Raw genomic sequence first — 20295 nt, forward strand, 5'->3', positions numbered from 1 at the left:
ACCAGCCTGGCCAACACGGAGAAATCCTGTCTCTACTAATAATACAAAAATTAGGTGGGCGTGGTGGCGGACACCTGTAATCCCAGCTACTTGGGAGGCTGAGGCAGGAGAATCACTTGAACCTGGGAGATGGAGGTTGCAGTGAGCCAAGGTCGTGCCACTGCACTCCAGCCTGGGTGACGAGCAAAGCTCTGTCGGAAGAAGAAAAGAAAGGAAAGAAAGGTGCCGTCTGGCTGTGTTGCCCAGGCTGGAGTGCGGTGGCTATTCATGGTATGATCATAGTGCACTGCAGCCTCAAAACTCTGGGGTTCCAGTGGTCCTCCTGCCTCAGCCTCCTGTGTAGCTGGTACTACAGGCTACAGCTAAACGGCTCAGCTCCTCAGTCCTCCTTCATCTGCCACAGTGGATACACAGCGTGGCAGCCCCTCCCAGGATGTCACAGATCTTTATGGCTGCAGGGACTGTAAAGTCACCCACTTCAGCCCCTCGTTTATATACAAGGAAATAGTCCTACAGAGAAGGCGTGCCTTTTTAAGTCACACATTTGAGCAAATAAATAATTATCTCCTCACACATTTAAGACTGCTATTACATCCTTCTCTCTAGACCTTTTCTTTTAACCTTTCATCCACTCAGAATGCTCGCCTGGACCCTCTCTAATTTCTCAACATCTTTCTTTTGTTTTTGGAGACGGAGGCTTGCTCTGTCACCCAGGCTGGAGTGCGGTGGCGTGATCTTGGCTCACTGCAACCTCCACCTCCCGGGTTTAAGCAGTTCTCCTACCTCAGCCTCCCAAGTAGCTGGGATTACAGGTGCCCACCACCACGCCCTGCTAATTTTTGTATTTTTAATGGAGATGGGGTTTCACCATGTTGGCCAGGCTGGTCTCGAACTCCTGACCTCAAGTGATCCACCCACCTCAGCCTCCCAAAGTGCTGGAATTACAGGCGTGAGCCACCGTGCCCAGCTCAACATTTTTCTTAAGTGGGCCCGAGGCTGGGGGGAAAATCTCACCGTAGAGATATTTGTTAGATATTGAGCATGTGTAAAGAAGGCATCTGTGATGGTTAATTTTATGTGTCAGTTGGACTGGGCCGTGGGGTGCCCAGATATCTGCTTGAACATTACTCTGGGTCCATCTGTGAGGGTGTAGGGTAGGATTGGCATTTAGGTTGGTGGAGCAAGTAAAGCAGGCTGCCTCCCTAACACAGGGGTCCTCATCCATCAGCTGAGGGTCCAAATAGAACAAAAGGCTGAGTTGGAGGGCGCCCCTCCTGCATGACCAACTTTCAAGTGGTGACATCAGCTTTCTTCCTGCTTTTGGACTTGAACTGAAACATCACCTCTTCCTGGATCTTGAGCCTGCTGGCCTTCAGACTAGAACTGCACCTTCGGCTTTCCTGGGTCTCGGCTTGCTGACTCACCCTGCAGCACTTAGGACTCGTCAGCCTCTACATTTGTATGAGCCAATTCCTTATAGTGTCTCTTTCTCCATATATGCATGTATCTCCACATCTTATTGTTCTGCTTCTCTCGAGAACCCTGAATAATACAGTACCATTCCAAGATCAGCAGAAATGTTAGTGCTTCTGGGGAATTACTGCGAAGGGTACCTGAGTAGCAGCACATGCTCTCAGTACCCCCGCCTTCTGTTGTCTGCTGTGGCCTGCTCCCTCCCCACCCTTTGGGTTGATTTCAGGATAGAGATATGGGGATGGCACTGGGGTTGGGTGTGCAGTTACCCAGAACAGCCAGGATGTGTGCACAGTGTGTCCCAGGAGCAGGAGCATCGAGCACTGCTCAAACTGCTTGGAAAAGAAAACAAAGTCAGGAAAGTGCGGAGCTGGGTGGGCGCTGGAATGGAGCAGGAAGAAAGGGGCAAGGGCAGGAGAGAAGCAGAAGAAACAATCCCTGAGACAGAGCTGGTGTAACCAAGGCTCTGTTTGCCCCACCGTTTGAGAGAGAGGGTGAGCTGACGTCAAGGCCCAGCTCTGTTCAAAGGTAGGACACTGATTTTCTTCAAGAAGGCAGAGCTGGGGAGTGGCCTCATGTCTTATCATCATGGAAAGGGGAGGGCTGGGGGAGAGAAGGGGCAGCCAGGGCCTCCGAGTGGTGTAGGCCTCACCCTTGTGCTCACATGTCCCAACCACTGCCAGTGGTGCCACCCCTGAATCCCAGACCCCACGTGTAACCATCTACCTGGACCACAGGAGGAAACGCCACGTTCTTTGCCACGGTTCAGGGTAAAGGCATGATCTAAGTTGGGCAAAAGACAGTCATCCTGGTACCTTAAAAAGGAGTCTAGGGTGAGCCCCAGTCTGCTGGTGGCCGTCTTCACCACCTTTGAGGAGAGACGACCTGAGCAGACACACAAAGGAAAGAGGTGGAGAGAAACCATGTCTTTGTGTCATTGTTTGAGTCCCTGGACCCAGTCAAGCCCCCTGGACTATGCCGAACTTTTCAGCCGTGGAAAGCAATAAAGTCCATTTAGTTAAGAAAGTTTCAGTTCTGTTTCTTGCAGCTGTGAGCATTCCGACAACCTTGATGTTCCAGGCCCCTGTGGGCTAGGTCCATGAGCTCATTGCTTGCCACGCGCCTCACAGCATCAACTCAATGTTTCCCAAAGCCACGCCCTTCCTTTCTGCTTTCACATCACTGACTAGACCATGCTCTCATGAAAGCCTGCCCCTTCTCCAAGGCGCAGATCAAGTCTCTCCTTTAGGAAGTGTTCCTTGGCTGTCAGGTTTGGGTGTTATCAGGTTTCCTTTTTCCTGGTGGCTGGATTGGAAGGCTTTAGAGGGCAAGGATCATGTGTTAGGATCTCTGCATCCTCCACAAGGCGCTTGTGTTCAGTGTATTTGCTGAATGAATGTCACATAAAAAAGCATGACCCGGTCAGGCGCAGCGGCTCACCCCTGTAACCCCAGCAATTTGGGAGGCCGAGGCGGGAGGATCACCTGACGTCAGGAGTTCCAGACCAGCCTGGCCAACGTGGCAAAACCCCATCTCTACTAAAAATACAACAATTAGCTGGGTGTGGTGGCGGGCGCCTGTAATCCTAACTACTTGGGAGGCTGAGGTTGGAGAACTGTTTGAATTGGGGAGGTGGAGGTTGCAGTGAGCCAAGATCTCCCCACTGCACTCTAGCCTAGGCAACAAAGTGAGACGCCGTCTCAAAAAATAAATAAGTAAAAATGAATAAGAGACCTTCTTCCTTTATTAAAATAAAACCCGTCCACCACCCAAAGGTTATTCCAGAAGGAAACTCTCCACCAATAGTGGTGGCACTAGACATATACTGAGAGATCCCCAAGACAGAAGTGAAGCCCTGGGGGCATCTGGGGCTACATGGTCTACCTCGCCATACAGGGAGGCCCTTTACAGGGCTAGCTGCCATCTTCTACCAAGACAGAAGGCAGGAACCTTCCAAACAGGGCAGCCTGCAGGCCCCGCACCCTTCAGGCCCTTCTCAGACACCTGTACAACCCCTTAAGCCAGACGGACTCACAGCTGTCTCTGGAAAGTTCTTCGTTACCTGACTGTAGACTGGAGGGGTCTCTGCCTCACCTCCAACATCTTATGAAGCCCCTTGCCACCCACTGTGTTGCTGTCCCACTCAGCTGAAGGGGCTGGCCAGTCCCACATCAACCCTCCAGCTCTGAGATCAGCCAATCTTCCCTGGACACTGCTCTCTCCCCCAGCAAAAAAGCCAAGAATTTTCCCCAAAGCTTATGGTGAGGAACCGGTTTTGTGTGTGTGTGTGTGTTCTGACACGGAGTCTCACTCCGTCACCAGGCTGGAGTGCAGTGGTGCGATTTCAGCTCACTGCAACCTCTGCCTCCCGGGTTCAAGCAATTCTCCTGCCTCAGCCTCCCGAGTAGCTGGGACTCCAGGCGCCCGTCACCACGCCTGGTTAATTTTTGTATTTTTAGTAGAGACGGGGTTTCACCGTGTTGGCCAGACTGGTCTCAATCTCCTGACCTTGTGATCCGCCCACCTTGGCCTCCCCGTGTGCTGGGATTACAGGCATGAGCCACCGCATCCAGCCAGAACTGATCTTAATTCTCAAACCAGTGACCCTAATAAACTGTCTTCATTTCAGGTGGGCTCATTCAAAATGCCATTTTCAGGCTTGGTGCAGTGGCTCATGCCTGTAATCCCCACACTTTGGGAAGGGAGGCAGAAGGATTGCCTGAAGCCAGTAGTTTGAGACCAGCCTGGGCAACATGGCGAGACTCTGTCTCTACTCACCCCCACAAAAAAGACATTTTCTCTTCTCCGCAAACCTCCCGCCTCCCATTAAAATGTCACTCCCCCTAAAAAAACGCAGAGGAAGAGGTAAGATTGCAGGCTATTTGAAAACAGGGGCATGAAGTTTGTCAGTTCCCTTATGTCTCCCCACAGCATCTGTGTTCCATTAGTGTAGTGGCTGAGACTGTGGATACCGCAGGCAAGATGCCAGTTGAAGATTCTCTAGTCATCTTGGGAAGGCCGCCCTGCCCCGAACGCACCACCTCTTCCTGTATCCCAGGGTCCTCTCCTTGTGGCCCTTCACATCCCATGGCTTCCTGTGTGCAGGCCCCTCTTCGCCTGTGTGGCTGATGCCACCTTTCAGCTGCCATGTGACAGGTAGGCAGGGACTGGGGCTCCCGCATTCCCAACTCCAACACCTGGCTGAGACACTGGGCCCTGGGACCGACTGTGACTGCCCTCTTCCCCTTTGGCAGGGCCTGTCTCCCACTTCTGACACCCTCACTTAAGGCCAGGCAGACCCCTTCCCACTGCCACCAGTCATTAAAATAAGGCTGCATCCCTCCCTTCCCTTCTCAAAATCCTTCCAGGGCTCCTTCTGCTGTTAGTGCCTCAGATGAGCGCCCCTCACCTTTCTAACCTCAGCTCTCACCACGTCCTGGCCACCAGTGTGCTTTCGCTCTTGCCATTCCCTCAGCAGCAGTGTCCCTACCCCAGTTCACTCCCACGTCAAGTGTGGCTCAAGCTGCGTCCTCCAGGAAGCCTTTCATTATCACTGAGGTCAGAACTGGCTCCCTTCTGGGCACAGCACTTTTCCGAGCCGGCCGCCCACTTCACTCTGCCTTTCTGTGGACAAGTCCATCTCCTGAACTTAGGACATAAAATCCTTGCAGACAGGGTCCTGTCAGTCACTGTATTTTTCATGGTGCCTAATGGTGCTTTGTCTGAATGCACATGAAATAAGAGAACACACTCCCAGCTTCCAAGAAAGATGTGTATTCTCCCTAGCAACAACAAAAGAGACCTAAATGGGTTGCTCCCTGAAGGGAGCCCTCGGCTCTTACCGTGATGCACACGTGGGGCTGTGTGACCGAATGTATGAAGGAAGGAAAGAAGGAATGGAGGGAATGTGGGCAATCAAGGCCTGGCACTGCCCTCCAGGAGGCTTACAGGTCACATCCCAGAACTGTCTCCATCCCCACACCTCTCCTAGTAAGATTCATTGCCTATGATTTCAAAGAAAGTGCAGTTTCTAGGGAGTGAAGGAAAACATGAAACATAGAAAATAAAAAGAGAGAAAAACACACAAATTATTAAATAAAATTTAAAAATAGAGGGAAAAAAAGTGTAGTTTGTTCTGCAAGCCACAGCCCAAAGAAGTCTATTTCCTCCCGCAGGATGGCTAGAGTTTAGGAGCCACGTTCTCTTCTATAGCTCAACAGAGGACGCAACGTGAAGAGCTCAGGTTTGAAGGTTGGGCCTGGGGCAGGAGTCAGCTACTGTTTCTAGCTATTCTAGAAAGACCTAGAAGCTTCCTGTGTGAAAACAGGATTAGAAAGCTCTGGGGGTGAAAATGTCACGCACGGAGCTGGCCCATGCCAAGTCCCTTCTAACCATTTTAAATTACATCTTTGGCCAGGCGCAGTGGCTCATGCTTGTAATCCCAGCACTTTGAGAGGCTGAGGTGGGTGGATAACCTGAGGTCAAGAGTTCGAGACCAGCCTGGCCAACATGGTAAAACCCCTCTCTACTAAAAATACAAAAAAAGTATCCGGGCACAGTGGCACACGCCTGTAATCCCAGCTACTTGGGAGACTGAGGCAGGAGAATCGCTTGAACCCAGGAGGCAGAGGTTGCAGTGAGCTGAGATCACGCCACTGCAGTCCAGCCTGGGCGACAGAGCGAGACTCTTGTCTCAAAAAAAAAAGAAAAAGAAAAAAAATTACAGCCTCATCAATGTCTCCTGCTTCTCTGAGATGAAGGGAACAAACCAAATCAGGAAAATTGTGACAAAAATGACAGGCAGCCATTGGCATTTCCATTGTTATTTGTGGTTTCTGGTTTTTTGGTTTTGTTTTCCTTTTTAATTTTTTCCTAGAAAAAAAACACAACCGGGGGGATTTATATGACAAACTATCAGTGTCAGGATGGCAGAGGGAAAGAGAAAGAAGAGGAAGGCTCAGAGACATGGGGAGTGAGTAAAAAGTGGGTTCCGGATTGTGCGGAACGGTCCACAGGGTCATGTACAGGTCCGCAGGAGATGACCGGTCCCTTTGGCATGCATGTCCGGTGCCTGGTCTTCTGGTCTGCCTGCTCAGACGCCCATGGGCAGAGCGAGCTGGCCACAAGGAAACCTGCCGACGACGAACTCAGGACTCAACAGAAAGACTCAGTTCAGTTCCTTGGTTCTGTGCTCAGGCAGCCGGCAGCCTTTCTTGCCTGAGAGAAGAGTCCACAAGAGCAGGAGACTCACCTTTGAACACACTCTGGCATCACAGCGAACTGCAAGCAGCTGCCTGCTCGTGTGCAGGTGTGGCCCTCGCCACCCACGCAGGCATCTGTCCGGACATCCCCAGTCAATCTGGCCAAAGGATGGGACGTGACAGTCCCTTTCTAGCCACAGCTTCATAGTGTCGTCCATTCTCCAGTCTTGCTCAAACTATCGATCACCGTAAAGGTTCGAAGAGATTTAATCCATTTCCTTTTCAGCTCAGCAGTGGACACTGAGTCCCAAAAAGCAGGTAACTTAACACGGACAGGTTGGCCATCTGGATCTACACTGAAGGTCTTTCAAGTTTCATCCACTTCATGCCCAGATCTCAGGGCAGAAAATTCAGGCAGACCCAGAGCAAACAGGGTGGCCGAGTGATGGCTGAGCAAGAAAGGCCCAGCAGCGCACTGCAAGACCAGAGTACATTCAAGAGGGGGAGGGGGGCACGCGGCAGGCTGGAGCCCCAAGTCAGAGTCTAGGGCGGCACTGGTCTGAAGGACACAGCCCGGCCTGCTGGGCTGACAGGGTGGGTCTGACGCCTCACGTGACGGGGCCCCACTGGCTGTATTCCTATGTGGAGGGTGGTGGGTTCCTGCCCTGTTGTGGCCCGTTCCTAAACTGAGGCCAGGTTCCATCTCAGTGCCGCAGTCCTGAGGAGCACCACGCTGGCCCGCCAGCCAGGCCACAGTCCTCAGCCCCTCTGGGTTCCACAAGAAGGCCCCAGGGAGCCAGTCACTGGGAGGGAAGGGCCGGGAAGGGAGGCTGCATTCTACTGGGAGAGACTCGGGAGGGGCTGCCACGGGCTTGGAAGAGCTACAGCCCCAAATACAGAGCCAAAAGGAATGGGATACATGTCTAAAAAGGGACAAAGTCTTGTCCCTATTTTAAAAACAGAATATTGTTGCTGTTGCCTGGTTTCGTTTTTTCCTTTTAAAACCACTCACATTTAAAAGGTGAAGGGCTGGGAGATGTAGTCCCCTTCACTCTGGTCCTCGATGGGCACCAGGGGCCTCAGTCTCACGCTGGCTCCTGCTCTCTTTGCCTGGGCTCCAGCCACAGGAAGCAAGGGCAGAGAGGGCAGCAACGGCTCTGCCTTCCCAACAGCAATTCCCTCTCCCCATAAAACCAGGGCACATGTGAGGAGAAGTCCAAAGAGTAAAGTGCACAGAACTCTCGGGAGCAGGTGGCCTGGGGGTGGGTCACTCCGAGAAGGAAGGGGTCTGGGGGGCGTCAGCCCAGAGCTGCAGCTGTGGAGCAAACCCTGACCCCTGTGAGGTGAGCCTGCAGGGCACAGTCCCCTTTCCCCTGGGCCCTTTGACACTTCTTTCTGGGACTGTCCACTCTCAGCAGCTCTCCAAGGAAAGGCTCGGTCCCAAAGATACAGCCCACGCAGGAGGAAACTTGGATGACCTTCCCTGGCTGGTAATGACTCGTGAACGTGAAGGGGGCAGGATGCGGCAGGAGGGAAAGAGTACGTTATAGAAAACCAGTGGGCCTCTGCGCTGAGAGCAGGGACACTTGGATGACCCTAAAGGCAGAGTCTCTCCCGGGGAAGGTTTGGAGAAGATGGTCAGGATCCTACCAGTGAGGCCTGCTGGGGAATGGAGCTCCTCTGGGCGCGAGAGGAGCTGCAGAGTTGGGGGAGGGGCTACCGAGGAAGAGAGCCCAAGGCTGGCATTAGGGGGTGTAGGCAGGGGGTGGCTGGAACTGGTTGATGACCTCATATTCCGCGGGGTAGGGCTCGTTCTCCTCCATCTCGGAGAGCAGCTCCAGAGCCTGCTCCTCCTCCTCTGTGGGGTAGTGGCGCAGGAGGTTGGCTGCCGTGGCCAGGATTGAGGCTCCACCAGCTCCTGCCACCAGGTAGAAGCTAACAGCAAAGGTGACGTAGACCTGGGATCCATGGTACTTCTTATGCTGCTGCTGCTGGGCCAGGATGAGTTCAGAAGCCCAGTAAGAAAAGCCAATGACGGTGGCACACTGCAGGACTAGGGGACAGAGGGACAGCACAGAAGGGGAATTAGTGAGCACGCCATAGCCAGGATGCTTGAGGACCCAATCACAGCCTCTCTACCCAAACCCCATTCTCAGAGAACCTGCCTGGCCCGACTCTGCAAGGAGGAGCTCTCCTGGCCATGGGATTCCTGGCCTGAGGCTGGGGACAGCAGTCTGACCTGATCTAGGCCAGTCAGATTCTCTCTGTCTTAAGGAGCAAACAGGGTCATGCAGGTTGGGAGCTGGAGTAGGCACACCACACTTCGAACCAGCACAGCAGTGCAGGCATGACGGAGGAGAGCAGCTGCATACAAGAAAAGGCGGGTCTGTGGGGAAGCAGGAAGGTGGAGAGGAGAGAATCTGACCAGGAGCTCCAGGTGAGACACGGGAGATTGCCTGGTTCCTTCTTCACTCGTGTCAGGTCTGAGCTTCAAATGCCATTTGAGAGAGCTGTGAGCTGCTTTGTGGAATTTCTAGCAACATTTCCCCTCTACAGCTGGGCTGAGTGGGTTTGTGATCCTGGCAAGTTAGCAGCTAGACTGGAGCAGGCTGCTGACACCCTGACACTCTGGGAAAGACGAGCTTGGCACATGAGCTCCTGGAAGGGCGTCTGCTCAGAGAAACCAGAGCCCTCACCGGCAACTCAGACAGGATGCCCCTGCCCCATAGCAGTTCCTCCCCCGCTACAAGCGGGCCCTCAGCTTACCCGTGAGGATATGGGCGAAGGCGTAGCGACGGGTGATCTTCAGGGCGGGATGCTTGGGCCCAAACACATCCAGAAGGAACGCGGAGAGACTACACAGGATGCCCAGGAAACAGAAGGCGGCGATGACCCGCAGCAGCAGCACTGTCTGGGGATTCATGCAGAAATCTGCAGGGGGAGAACCAAATTTTCAGGGCCCCAAGTAACGCCTGGTGCAGGAAGCCCCCACCTAGAAGGAGTCTGATCCCCTCCACAGTGCTGGGAGCCAGGGCAGTTCCGGAGGACACTGTCTTAGCTCCCGCTCCTGGGTGGTCTGCAGGGAGCTGGAACAAATTCCACAGTAGCGAACAGAAGCCCTCTGGGCCACGGCTCTCCTGTACCTCAAGTCCTTCCCTCTCCAACAAGACTAGCCTGAGCACAGGATTCTGCTTCACTGTCTATGCCACGCCCTTCTAACCATTTTTAAAGACCTGACATGTTAATGCTAGAGGATACTTTGAGCTGGCGGGAAAAGCCTGACTTTGGAGCTGAGACAGCCAGAGAGGCTAAGACCACACAGGTCAATTCATACCGATTCTCCATTTACTCACTCATTCATTCCCTTTTTGTTCCAAAAAGAAGCTGAACTTGAAGACACTATGCTAAGTGAAATCGACCAAATGTAGGACAAATATTTTATAATTCCACTCATATGAGATACTTAGAATAGTCAATTTATAGAGACAGAAAATATAATGGTGGTTGCCAGTGGGTAGGGAGAGGGGAGAATAGGAAGTTATCATGTAATGTGCACAGAGGTTCAGTTTGAAATGATGACAAAGTTTTGGAAGTGGATAGTCGTGATGCTTGCACAACAATGTTAATGTGCTTCATATCAATGAACTCAACACTTAAAATGGTTAATACTTTGGGTGGCTGAGGCAGGAGGATTGCTCGAGGCCAAGAGTTTGAGATCAGCCTGGGCAACACAGTGAGACCCCCGTCTCTTAGAGAAAAAAAAAAAAAAAATTAGCTGAGCATCGCGGTCTCAGCTCCTTAGGAGGCTGAGGCAAGAGGACTGCTTGCGCTCAGGAGTTACGGTAAGTTACACCACTGCACTCCAGCTTGGATGACAGAAAGAGACCCTGTCTCTTAAAAAAACAAAATATTGGCCGGGCGCGGTGGCTCACGCCTGTAATCCCAGCACTTTGGGAGGCCGAGACGGGTGATCACGAGGTCAGAAGATCGAGACCATCCTAGCCAACATGGTGAAACCCTGTCTCTACTAAAAATACAAAAAGTAGCCAGGTGAGGTGGCGCGCACCTGTAGTCCCAGCTACTGGGGAGACTGAGGCAGAAGAATCGCTTGCGCCTGGCAGGTGGAGGTTGCAGTGAGCCGAGATCCAGCCTGGTGACAGAGTAAGACTCTGGTTTTTTTTTTTGTTTTTTTTTTTAAAAAAAAGGTTGGCAGGGCACAGTGGTTCACGCCTATAATCCCAACACTTTGGGAGGCCAAGGCAGGTGGAACATCTGAGGTCAGGAGTTCGAGACCAGCCTGACCAACATGGTGAAACCCTGTCTCTACTAAAAATACAAAATTAGCCGGGCTTGGTGGCATGTGCCTGTAATCCCAGCTACTTGGGAGGCTGAGGCAGGAGAATCGCTTGAACCTGGGAGGTGGAGGTTGTGGTGAGCCAAGATCGCGCCTTCACACTCCAGCCTGAGCAACAAGAGTGAAACCCCATCACAAAAAAAAAAAAAAAGGTTAAAATGCTGTTTAATGTTATGTATATTTTACCACAATTTAAAAAAAAAGTAAAATAAAGAAAAGAGGAAGAAAGAAGTTGCAGCAGTTTAGAGAAATGTGCAGCTACAAGAAAGCATTACATAGATTCGTAAAGTTGGTAGACTACATCATCGCATTTAGTTTTGTTCCCTCCCTGAACTCTACGAGAACAAAAGAATTCTTTTAAAGGGCAACCCACACAAAAAGAAAGGGAGGCGTAAAACAAGGTTCCACAAACTGGAAAGTAAAGGGACACAGACCTACCTAAAAGGGACTCAGCAGACTCGGCAGAGCTGGGGACAAGCCGTCAACAGGAAAAGCTAGAAAGCAACCACATGTATGCCACGAAAGCCCCAGAAGGTTTAGACGGTGCCAGTGTACACACATCAAGGGCATAAATGAAGGAAAAGGAAGAGGCTGAAAGAAAAGACGCAGGACTCAAGGGGTTCCTGGGGGTCATGGTGCAGGGAGAGCCCATGACAACAACCACGCACCAGGCACACAGTGTGACTTGTACTTCCCTCCGGTACGTCAGCCATCCTTTAAAACACATTTCAACTAGACGACACTGTCTGTCTCCTTTGATAACTATGCAAACTGCAAAAGCTCCCAGAAGCATAGGTAGAATAAACGCTGAACCAAAAAGAAACCAGGCCATGATTAAGTATTTTAAGCTTTAATAAAAAGTAGGAAATGGGGCCGGGCACAGTGGCTCACACCTGTAATCCCAGCACTTTGGAAGGCTAAGGGGTGGATCACCTGAGGTCAAGAGTTTGAGACCAGCCTGACCAATATGGTGAAACCCTGTCTCTACTAAAAATTAAAAAAATTAGCCAGGTATGGTGGCATGCACCTGTAGTCTCAGGGACTCAGGAGGCTGAGACAGGAGAACTGCTTGAACCTGGGAGGTGGAGGTTGCAGTGAGCCAAGATCACATCACTGCACTCCAGCCTTGGTGACAGAGTGACTCTGTCTCAAAAAAAAAAAAAAAAAACCAGGAAATGGGCCTTAACTTCCTCTCCTTCCTCTGTAACAGTCACTAGCAAGTTCTTCTTTTATTTAGGCCATGGGTCACCAAGTGACTTAGGAAAATTTGGAAAGAGCTGGCAAGACTCAGGCTATACAGCGTCCTTTCCTGAACTTGCCCTCAGGTTGAGAGGGTGTGGGATGTGATCATCAATATCTAGGACACACCCAAATCACTGGGGCACTAGCTGAAAGCGTGTTCCCAGGTCCCCAGAGAATCCGAGTTCTAGGTCTGGAGCAGGGTCTAGAAATCTGCATTTTAACAAGCAGCCTAGGTAATCCCCATGCAGGTGATCCAAGCCCCACACTTCAAGAAACACTGGTTCCAGACCTCAGAGGAAGGTGGACTGATGAGGGAAAGTCCAGGAACCTGGGGACGGGACCTAAACCCAGCAAAGCTGACTTAGCCGAACAGATGCCAGCGTCACAGGCTCTGGGTAGAGGGAAGCCCTGGGCCGTTGGGATTGCGCACGCCCTGCCTCAGGCTCAGAGTTCACCCGGCAGACGCTGGCTGGGCCCAGACAAGGCTCACAGGCCTCTGTCTGGCTTTGCGTCACCCACCAAGAAGCCCTCAGAGCTATCTGTCGTGATCTCTTAGAGAAATGTGCAGCTACAAGGAAGTATTACATAGATTAGGAAAGTCGGTGGACTATATCATCGCATTTAGTTTTGCTCCCTCCCTGAACTCCACGAGAACAAAAGAGTTCTTTTGTCTGCTGACCATCTGTTTTGGGCCCAAGCATCCAGCCTGGGTAGCTGTCTACTGCCAAAAAGCCTGCCTGTGTGTGAGCCCTGCCTGCAACTGGGACCAGCCTTCACTGAACCCGTCCTGCAGTGCCGTAGTGCATGGGGCCTCACTGAAAGAAAAGCTCTAGGAGACAGGGGCTATCTCCTGGCTTTATTTTAAATATTATTAAGAGCTGGGAGAGTTCTTCTTGGGGTCCATGTGGCATGTGGCAGGGATGGGGCAGTGTTCTTACAGTTAACCTGCCAGAGGCCACACGCCGCTCTGCAGCAGGCCGTGTCAGATTCCACTCTCATTACTAGCGAGGCCAGGCACTTAGGAGTAAGAAAAGCAATACGTGGGGGCTTCAAGGAACCTGTATTGTTTCTTTGGCTGGATGGTGAGCACAAGGATGTTCATTTGATTATCCTTAAAAATGTACATCCATGACATATACTCTTATTGCCTTATGTTTCATTATACATGAGTTTTAGGAGTAAGGAGACATGAACATGATAAAAAGCTTTCGAGAGGACATCCCTTCCCTTGTTGATGTCCACCTGCTCCTCCCCAAAGGCAAATATTGTTGGAGGGGCCTTGTATACCCCTCCTGGAACAGCCTGGGCACACAGAAGGGTCAAGTGCCCCCCTGGGGGATTTACCACACAGCTCAGATGAGGAAGTGGGGGCTCCAGGAGGTGAAGTGGCTTCCTCCAGGCCACACGCTGCAGAGCTAGATTCCAAACCACGGTCAGGCTCCCCTGCACTGTGCTGCTCGGAATCACCAAGTACCAGAGTCAGCCACTGTATTTTTGCCTGGAGATAATCAATCAATTCCTAAAGAGCTGTGCGTGAATGAGGGATCAGAAGCTAACAGGAACGCCGTCGGAGCCATCCTCGGAGCCAGCTGCTAAGCTCACTAGAGGAACAGCTTGAAGCAATGAAATCTCTCAAAGAAGCAAAAAAGGTTTGGGTCATTAAGTCCTCACATGGGGAATTATTGGGCAAAGCCTGCCAGGCATGGTGTCCAAGCTCCTGCAGCTCTGCAACCATCAGCGCCTGCTCCAGGAAGTGGTCAGGACACCAGGAAGGCTCGGGACCGGCGCCGAATCCTAGCTCTAGCAGAGACTGTGTTACTCTGGGCAAGTCCCTCGAGTGCGCTGGACCCCTGCTCTCCCATCTATCAGTGAAAACAGTAACATCTGCCCCACCCACCACCAGGGCCTGCTGGGTCAGCCCATGGAAGAGCAGCCGCCTGTACTGTTACTAACCAGAGGCTGTTTCAGCTGGGCTAGTGTCCCCTCGGCATGCCTTTCCCTCTTCTACCAAGACCTCCCAGACCACACGTCAGCCCATGTGGACCAAAGCCTACTAAAGCCAGACTAAGGCCTACCCTACAAGTGAGACAATATGATAGCGAGGAGAGACTTCTGACCTCAAACTCCAACAGGTTTTGTTCCAATGTAACTGCCTTTCTCCGCTCCAAAGCTGTGAGTAAACCCTCACGGTCAGTAGAAAACCAAGTGTGAACTTCCCGTTGGGTAACGTTAACAGACACCCCAGGGGCCTGCCCCATGTAACAGGCGGGCTTTCCTCAGAGGGTCTCAGAGCACACCGGAAGAACAGGCAGTTATCCTAGACAGGCTTGGAGCCCAGTTCAGAGGCTCTTCGGGAGTCAGTATCTCAACGTCTTTCTCTCCTCCCTCCCCAGACATTGGTACAGTGGGGAAGGTGACAAGCACCTGCTCCCACGAGGGAATTGCTAAAGAAAACCCCTGAAGGTTATGGATGTAGGATTTTATTTGAGAGAGAAATGGCATGCAAGGCAGCGCCCTAACTTGAAATTCAAGCCAGTGGTGTAGTCCACGATGCCCTGGCTAGACACAGAACACCTCCTATCCTCCAGCTGTGCTCTGGCCTGTTGGTTTTGGTAAACACTGCTTGGCGGTGCCCTCTAGTCATCAGGGAAGTAGGCAGCTGTAACAGGATCCCACGGAACTGACTTTGCTCAAGGTCACTGGTGAGTCACCGGGCTAGATTTGTTTTGAAGGTCCTGCCTCTTCCTGTCTATCTGCCCATTGCTCTAACCACTCCTGACCCAAACAGTTTGCAGGCAGAAAGGCTAAAGGGACTCCTGTCCCACCCCGCACCCTCCTTGCTGGAGTCCCTGTGAATTGGAGACACTTCCCCAGTGCCCCAATCCCTGCCCTCTTTATGCATCTGTGCAACCTGCTCAGCCTCTCCCTACTGTGACTTTTTTTAGCTTCCAGACAGGCCTGTGCACAGGCCTCTAACAGAGCCCTCTGGTGCCCAGCCAGGTTATCCCACAGAAACCAACAGGCCCCGCGGGGCCTGGCAGTGTCTGCTGCCCGGTCACCACCTGTCAGGCACACAGGCCCTCCCTGGAAGGCCCTTGAGCTCCCACTGGCTGCTGCCAATTGAGATGCACCTGACTGCTACTCCCCAACTTCCTCGTTCTCCAAAGATGCTTCCTGGGGCTGCTGCCAGTGCTCTTTGGCGGCCACACTTGAGAGGCAGAAAGTCTCAGAAGAAAGGACTATCTGGGGCGCCTCTTTCTGGAGCCATTAGAGGTCTGAGTCTGTCTCCACCCAGGGCCAGGTTGAGAGCTGTGTGAGAAGCAGGCACCGCTTGCTGGAGCACTGGAGAAAACCCAGGATGAGGTCTTTTTTTTTTTTTTTTTTTTTAAGAAAAAGGGTCTCGCTCTGTCACCCAGGCTGGAGTGTGAGCCACAATGATAGCTCACTGCGGCCTCGAACTCCTGGACTCAATAGATCCTCCTGGCCTCCTGCTTCAGCCTCCCAAAGTGCTGAGATGACAGGAGTGAGCCACCACAGCTGGCCCAGGATGGGGTCTTTGGAGCCAGCTTTCATTGGCTAAAGCCTCTGAAGCTTTGTGAATGACAATGGGAGAGTGGCTTTGCCCTGGGATCACCAACTAGAGCCTCAACACTGAAGTGATGAAGTTATGACAAAAAGCACAGCTTTGGCTGGGCTTGTGATAAAACTCAACTAGAACAGGAAGGTGATAAGCCTCGGGCAGCTTTGATGGGAAGTAAACTCGGAGGTCACTGAGGTGTTGCGGTAAGAGTATGGACTTCGGACACCACCCAGCCTCCCGGAACTGGGAGCTTTGTGAAGTGGGGCTGATGACAGTACCAAACAGAGATGCTGTTCAGGAGGAAAACGCGGGCCTGGCGTGTGCTTAGCGTAATGTCAAAGTGTGGCACTCAGGCAGGGGCTGAGAAAGGGTAAGGCTGCTCCAGGGCCTGCTGGCTGCCTGACTCCCATCACCTGCAGAGACCTGCAGGGCCTGTTCTCCCTCTGGAAGTATCTATACGCGTCCGGGAGCGGTGGCTCACGCCTGTAATCTCAGCACTTTAGGAAGCCAAGGCGGGTGGATCACTTGAGGTCAGGAGTTTAAGATCAGCCGGGTCAACAAGATGAAACCTTATCTCTACTAAAAATACAAAAATTAGCCGGGTGTGGTGGAGCACCTGTAATTCCAGCTACTCGTGAGGCTGAGACAGGAGAATCGCTTGAACCCAGGAGGCAGAGGTTGTAGTGAGCCGAGATGGCACCACTGCACTCCAGCCTGGGTGACAGAGCAAGACTCTGTCTCAAAAAAAAAAAATCTATATGCACCACATCTGTGCTTGACAGCTCTGCTCCCTCCTGAGATGTGGAATACTCCAGGCTCCCAGGTCAGGACATCTGTTAGGCCCTGAAGATCACACAGGATACTACATGTCTGAAGACCCACTGGTATCAAAAAACCAGTAGGTACAAAGAAAAGGGAGAGAAGATGCAATCAGGGGCCTCCGTGATTCTTCTGTGATAGCTCGTGAGGTGCCACTGCCAACTCTCCTATTCATGGGCACAAAGTGCTCCTAGGAGACAGCCACAGGCAAGCGAGTGGAAACGACACACGGTTCCGATCTCTAAATATGTGAGTAAACGTAACGAAAAGGTTAAGAAAACATGCTTTGCAAAACACAAAACGGAGCCTGAATAATTTCTTTCTTTTTCTTTTTTTTTGAGATGGAGTCTCATTCTGTAGCCCAGGCTGGAGTGCAGTAGTATGATCTGGGCTCACTGCAACATCACGTCCCAGGTTCAAGCGATTCTCTTGCCACAGCCTCCTGAGTAGTTGAGGCACCAGCCACCAGGCCTAGCTAATTTTTGTATTTTTAGTTGTGATGGGGTTTCACCATGTTGGCCAAGCTGATCTTGAACTCCTGACCTCAGGCGATCTGTCCGCCTCGGCCTCCCAAAGTAGTGGGATTCCAGATGTGAGCCATCATGCCTGGCCTGGCCTGAATAATTTCTTAGAAAGGGTAAATACACATGTGAACAAAGAAGAACCTGCATCAAGAATTTACTTTTTTTTTTTTTTTTTTTTTGAGATGGAGTCTTGCTCTGCTCTGTTGCCCAGGCTGGAGCGCAGTGGTATGATCTCGGGCTCATTGCAACTCCTCTGCTTCCGGGGTTCAAGCGATTCTAGTGCCTCAGCCTTCAGAGTATCTGGGACTACAGGCGTGCGCCACCACACCCGGCTCATTTTTGTATTTTTAGTAGAGACAGGGTTTCTTTCACCATGTTAGCCAGGCTGGCTCAAACTCTTGACCTCAGGCAATCTACCCACCTCGGCCTCCCAAAGTGCTGGGATCAGAAACACGAGCCACCGCACCTGGCCCTTTTTTTTTTTTTTTTTTTTGAGATGGAGTTTTGCTCTTGTTGCCCAGGCTGGAGTGCAGTGGCGCGATCTCAGCTCACTGCAACCTCTGACTCCCGAGTTCAAGTGATTCTCCTGCTTCAGCCTCCTGAGCAGCTGGGATTACAGATGCCTGCCACCATGCCCGGCTCAAAAATTTACTTTTATTTTTAACATGCCTTCGACAAGGATGCACACCAAAGTGAAATAATTATGAGATTGTTTCTTATGACAGCTGAAGTAAAACAAAGGATAAAAACTATAAATGACACAGCATCATTTTATATTGGCATCAACAGATGTGGGGTAGTCCCAGCTCTGCCACCCCCAACTGGGTAGCCTTGGGGAGATCATTCATTTTTCTGAGCCACAGCTAAGCACACTCCATGTGGTGCTAGATTTCAGAGATCTAGCTTTCTAGATCCGATGGGTCTAGTGGTGGGAAGGTGGTATGTGTGCTTCAAAGAAAGCAAGTACAGGGCAATGTGCTAAAAGAAAAACCACCAAGACTCAGTCAAGCTTAACGCTCTTTGTACCATTAGCAACATGACACAGAAAAGGCTGCATATAAGGCCTCTGTCGTGTGCATAACTTTGGCTTTAATGAGCCACCCCAGCAAAGAGTACCATGAAGGTGAAATCTGGAAACAAGCAGGAGCCCCCAACCTTCTACAAAATCACCCTACAGCTTCTCAAACTCAAGAGAGATGGAAAACAGTAAGAGAACACTCAGAGAAAGGCAACATTTGGCCACAAGGATGAGGCTTTTCAGCCTAGACCTGCAGTAGCAGAGTATGGTCCAATGCACAGCGGGGAACTTGGACCTTTTCACCGAATCCCGGTGCCTGAATCCTTCAGGAGGGAGCATGGAGATATCTAACAGGAGGTGCTTCTGATAGGCGGTGCAATGAACATCTGGAATGCATCACAGCCAGGGAATAGCACAGAGAGGATATAAGACCTTCAAGATGGCTCAAAAGACCTTGGGGTTGATGAACTATGCTGTTACTAAGCACTGTTTGGGGTACACTGATCATTGTTAGGGTAAAAAGCAGGTGATACAGTCCAGTCCTGTCCTCAGACTACACAATTTTTACTGGAGACAAGACTGGGCAGGATAAACTACGGGGGCCATAGGACCCTCCCATAGTCTGCTGTCTATCTGGCCGGAAAGCACGATGATGCACAAAGCAACCTTGCCTTTGTCAGGCACACTTATAATGGCTCCAAGAGCCAAATTCCAACTGTTGTACTGAGGGTGGCAATGGGACGGTCTTCCGATTACCTAAAATCCCCTTCTTCTCTGATACACATCCGATTACCATACAACTCTAAAATACCTTTTAAATCCTAGTCATATGAAAAGTTCCTTTTTTTCTCCATTAATCAGTCTGCCCCAAAGAAGCTTTTCCGTCTCTCACAGACTCTCAGAAGGGGCCAGCTAACTGTGATACCTAGCACCCTTATCTTTTCTCCATACACAGCGTCCTTCCTCCAGCAGAATCCGAAAATAGCAGCAGTCCGGATTAACATGGCTGTGAGGAGTAGGTGCTTAGCTGAATAACATCAGAATTAATGAGGGGCCGGACCCCAAACAGAGCCACCTGGTGGGCATGAACACCAGGCAGCTATGGGGCCGCTGCCTTCAACCAAGCGTCTGGTCCCTGGCTCTCTCTGCTTCAGCACACATTCTGCCCCCCACCGAGGCCTGAAGGGCCAGCGCGCAGCGCCCTCACCTTTCAGCAGGTCCGGGTGCACATAGCCCAACACGTCCGAGACCCCCAGCTCCTGGCGCGAACAGGTGCCTCCGTGGATGTGCAACCAGGCGGGCTCGGCGAGGGCAGTGCACAGCGCCGTGATGGACAGGGCGCCAGGCAAGGCCGAGGCCAGGCTACGCTCCGGCTGCTTGGGCAGAGCGCTGCCTCCCGGACTCCTCCGCCGGCGCCCGCCGGGCAGCCCTGCGCCTCCGGGGGCGTACATGCCCGGGGCCGCCCGCCGTCGCTCCGCAGTCGCTGCTGGTCGCCACCGACCTCCGCGGGGCGCGCAGAGCCTGACAGTCCGGTGGAGGAGAGCAACGCTCCGGGCTCGCTGCAGGTGAGGCCGGCACTGGGCTGTCAGGGTTGACACCAGAGGATAGGGGGGTGGGACCCGGTGCTGACGGAGACGGGGAGGGCTGCGGGGATTCGGGGGGCGGAGACAGGAGACTCCGGAATGGGACTGCGGGACGAAAACCGGACAGGGCCAGGGGCCAGATGGGGTCTGGGCAGACTCGAGGCCCCGGGGGGCGGAGGGATCGGGGATTGGCTACCGCGGGAGCAAAGACCCGGACTCAGGGTCTCGGCCAGAGGGTGCCCAGGGGCGGAGGACCGGGCTGGGCCGCGGGGATCGGGGAACGGTGATCTGGGACCGGCGGTTTGCGATGCGACCTGTGCGGAGAAAAGACCCTCCCCACGCCGCCCATTGTTCCTCACCAGTCAGCAGGCCACAGGGCTGGGATGGCGCCGCTCAGCCCAGTCACGGGCTTCTCGGCTGCCGGGGGCCGAGCGTTCCCAGGCCCCAATCCCGCAACGCCCGGACAGACCCGGGTTCGATGCACTTCCGGCTTCCTCCTCC

At 52.3% G+C, this 20295-nt stretch overlaps 1 protein-coding gene across 2 annotated transcripts; it reads right to left on the minus strand.

Moving 5' to 3' along the window:
• Window positions 1-6298: 6298 nt before the first annotated feature.
• Window positions 6299-20282, minus strand: TMEM127 (transmembrane protein 127). 2 transcript variants are annotated; one of them, XM_001097406.5, is made up of 4 exons: window positions 20154-20282; window positions 19419-19793; window positions 9441-9605; window positions 6299-8727 (listed from the first exon to the last, which is right to left on the minus strand). In XM_001097406.5, exons 2-4 carry the CDS (start codon window positions 19660-19662, stop codon window positions 8420-8422), a joined length of 717 nt encoding a protein of 238 aa, XP_001097406.1. In that variant the 5' UTR covers window positions 19663-19793; window positions 20154-20282; the 3' UTR covers window positions 6299-8419.
• Between the last annotated feature and the right edge of the window lie 13 nt (window positions 20283-20295).

Source organism: Macaca mulatta, chromosome 13 (assembly GCF_049350105.2).
Source record: "Macaca mulatta isolate MMU2019108-1 chromosome 13, T2T-MMU8v2.0, whole genome shotgun sequence".
Lineage (NCBI taxonomy): Eukaryota > Metazoa > Chordata > Mammalia > Primates > Cercopithecidae > Macaca > Macaca mulatta.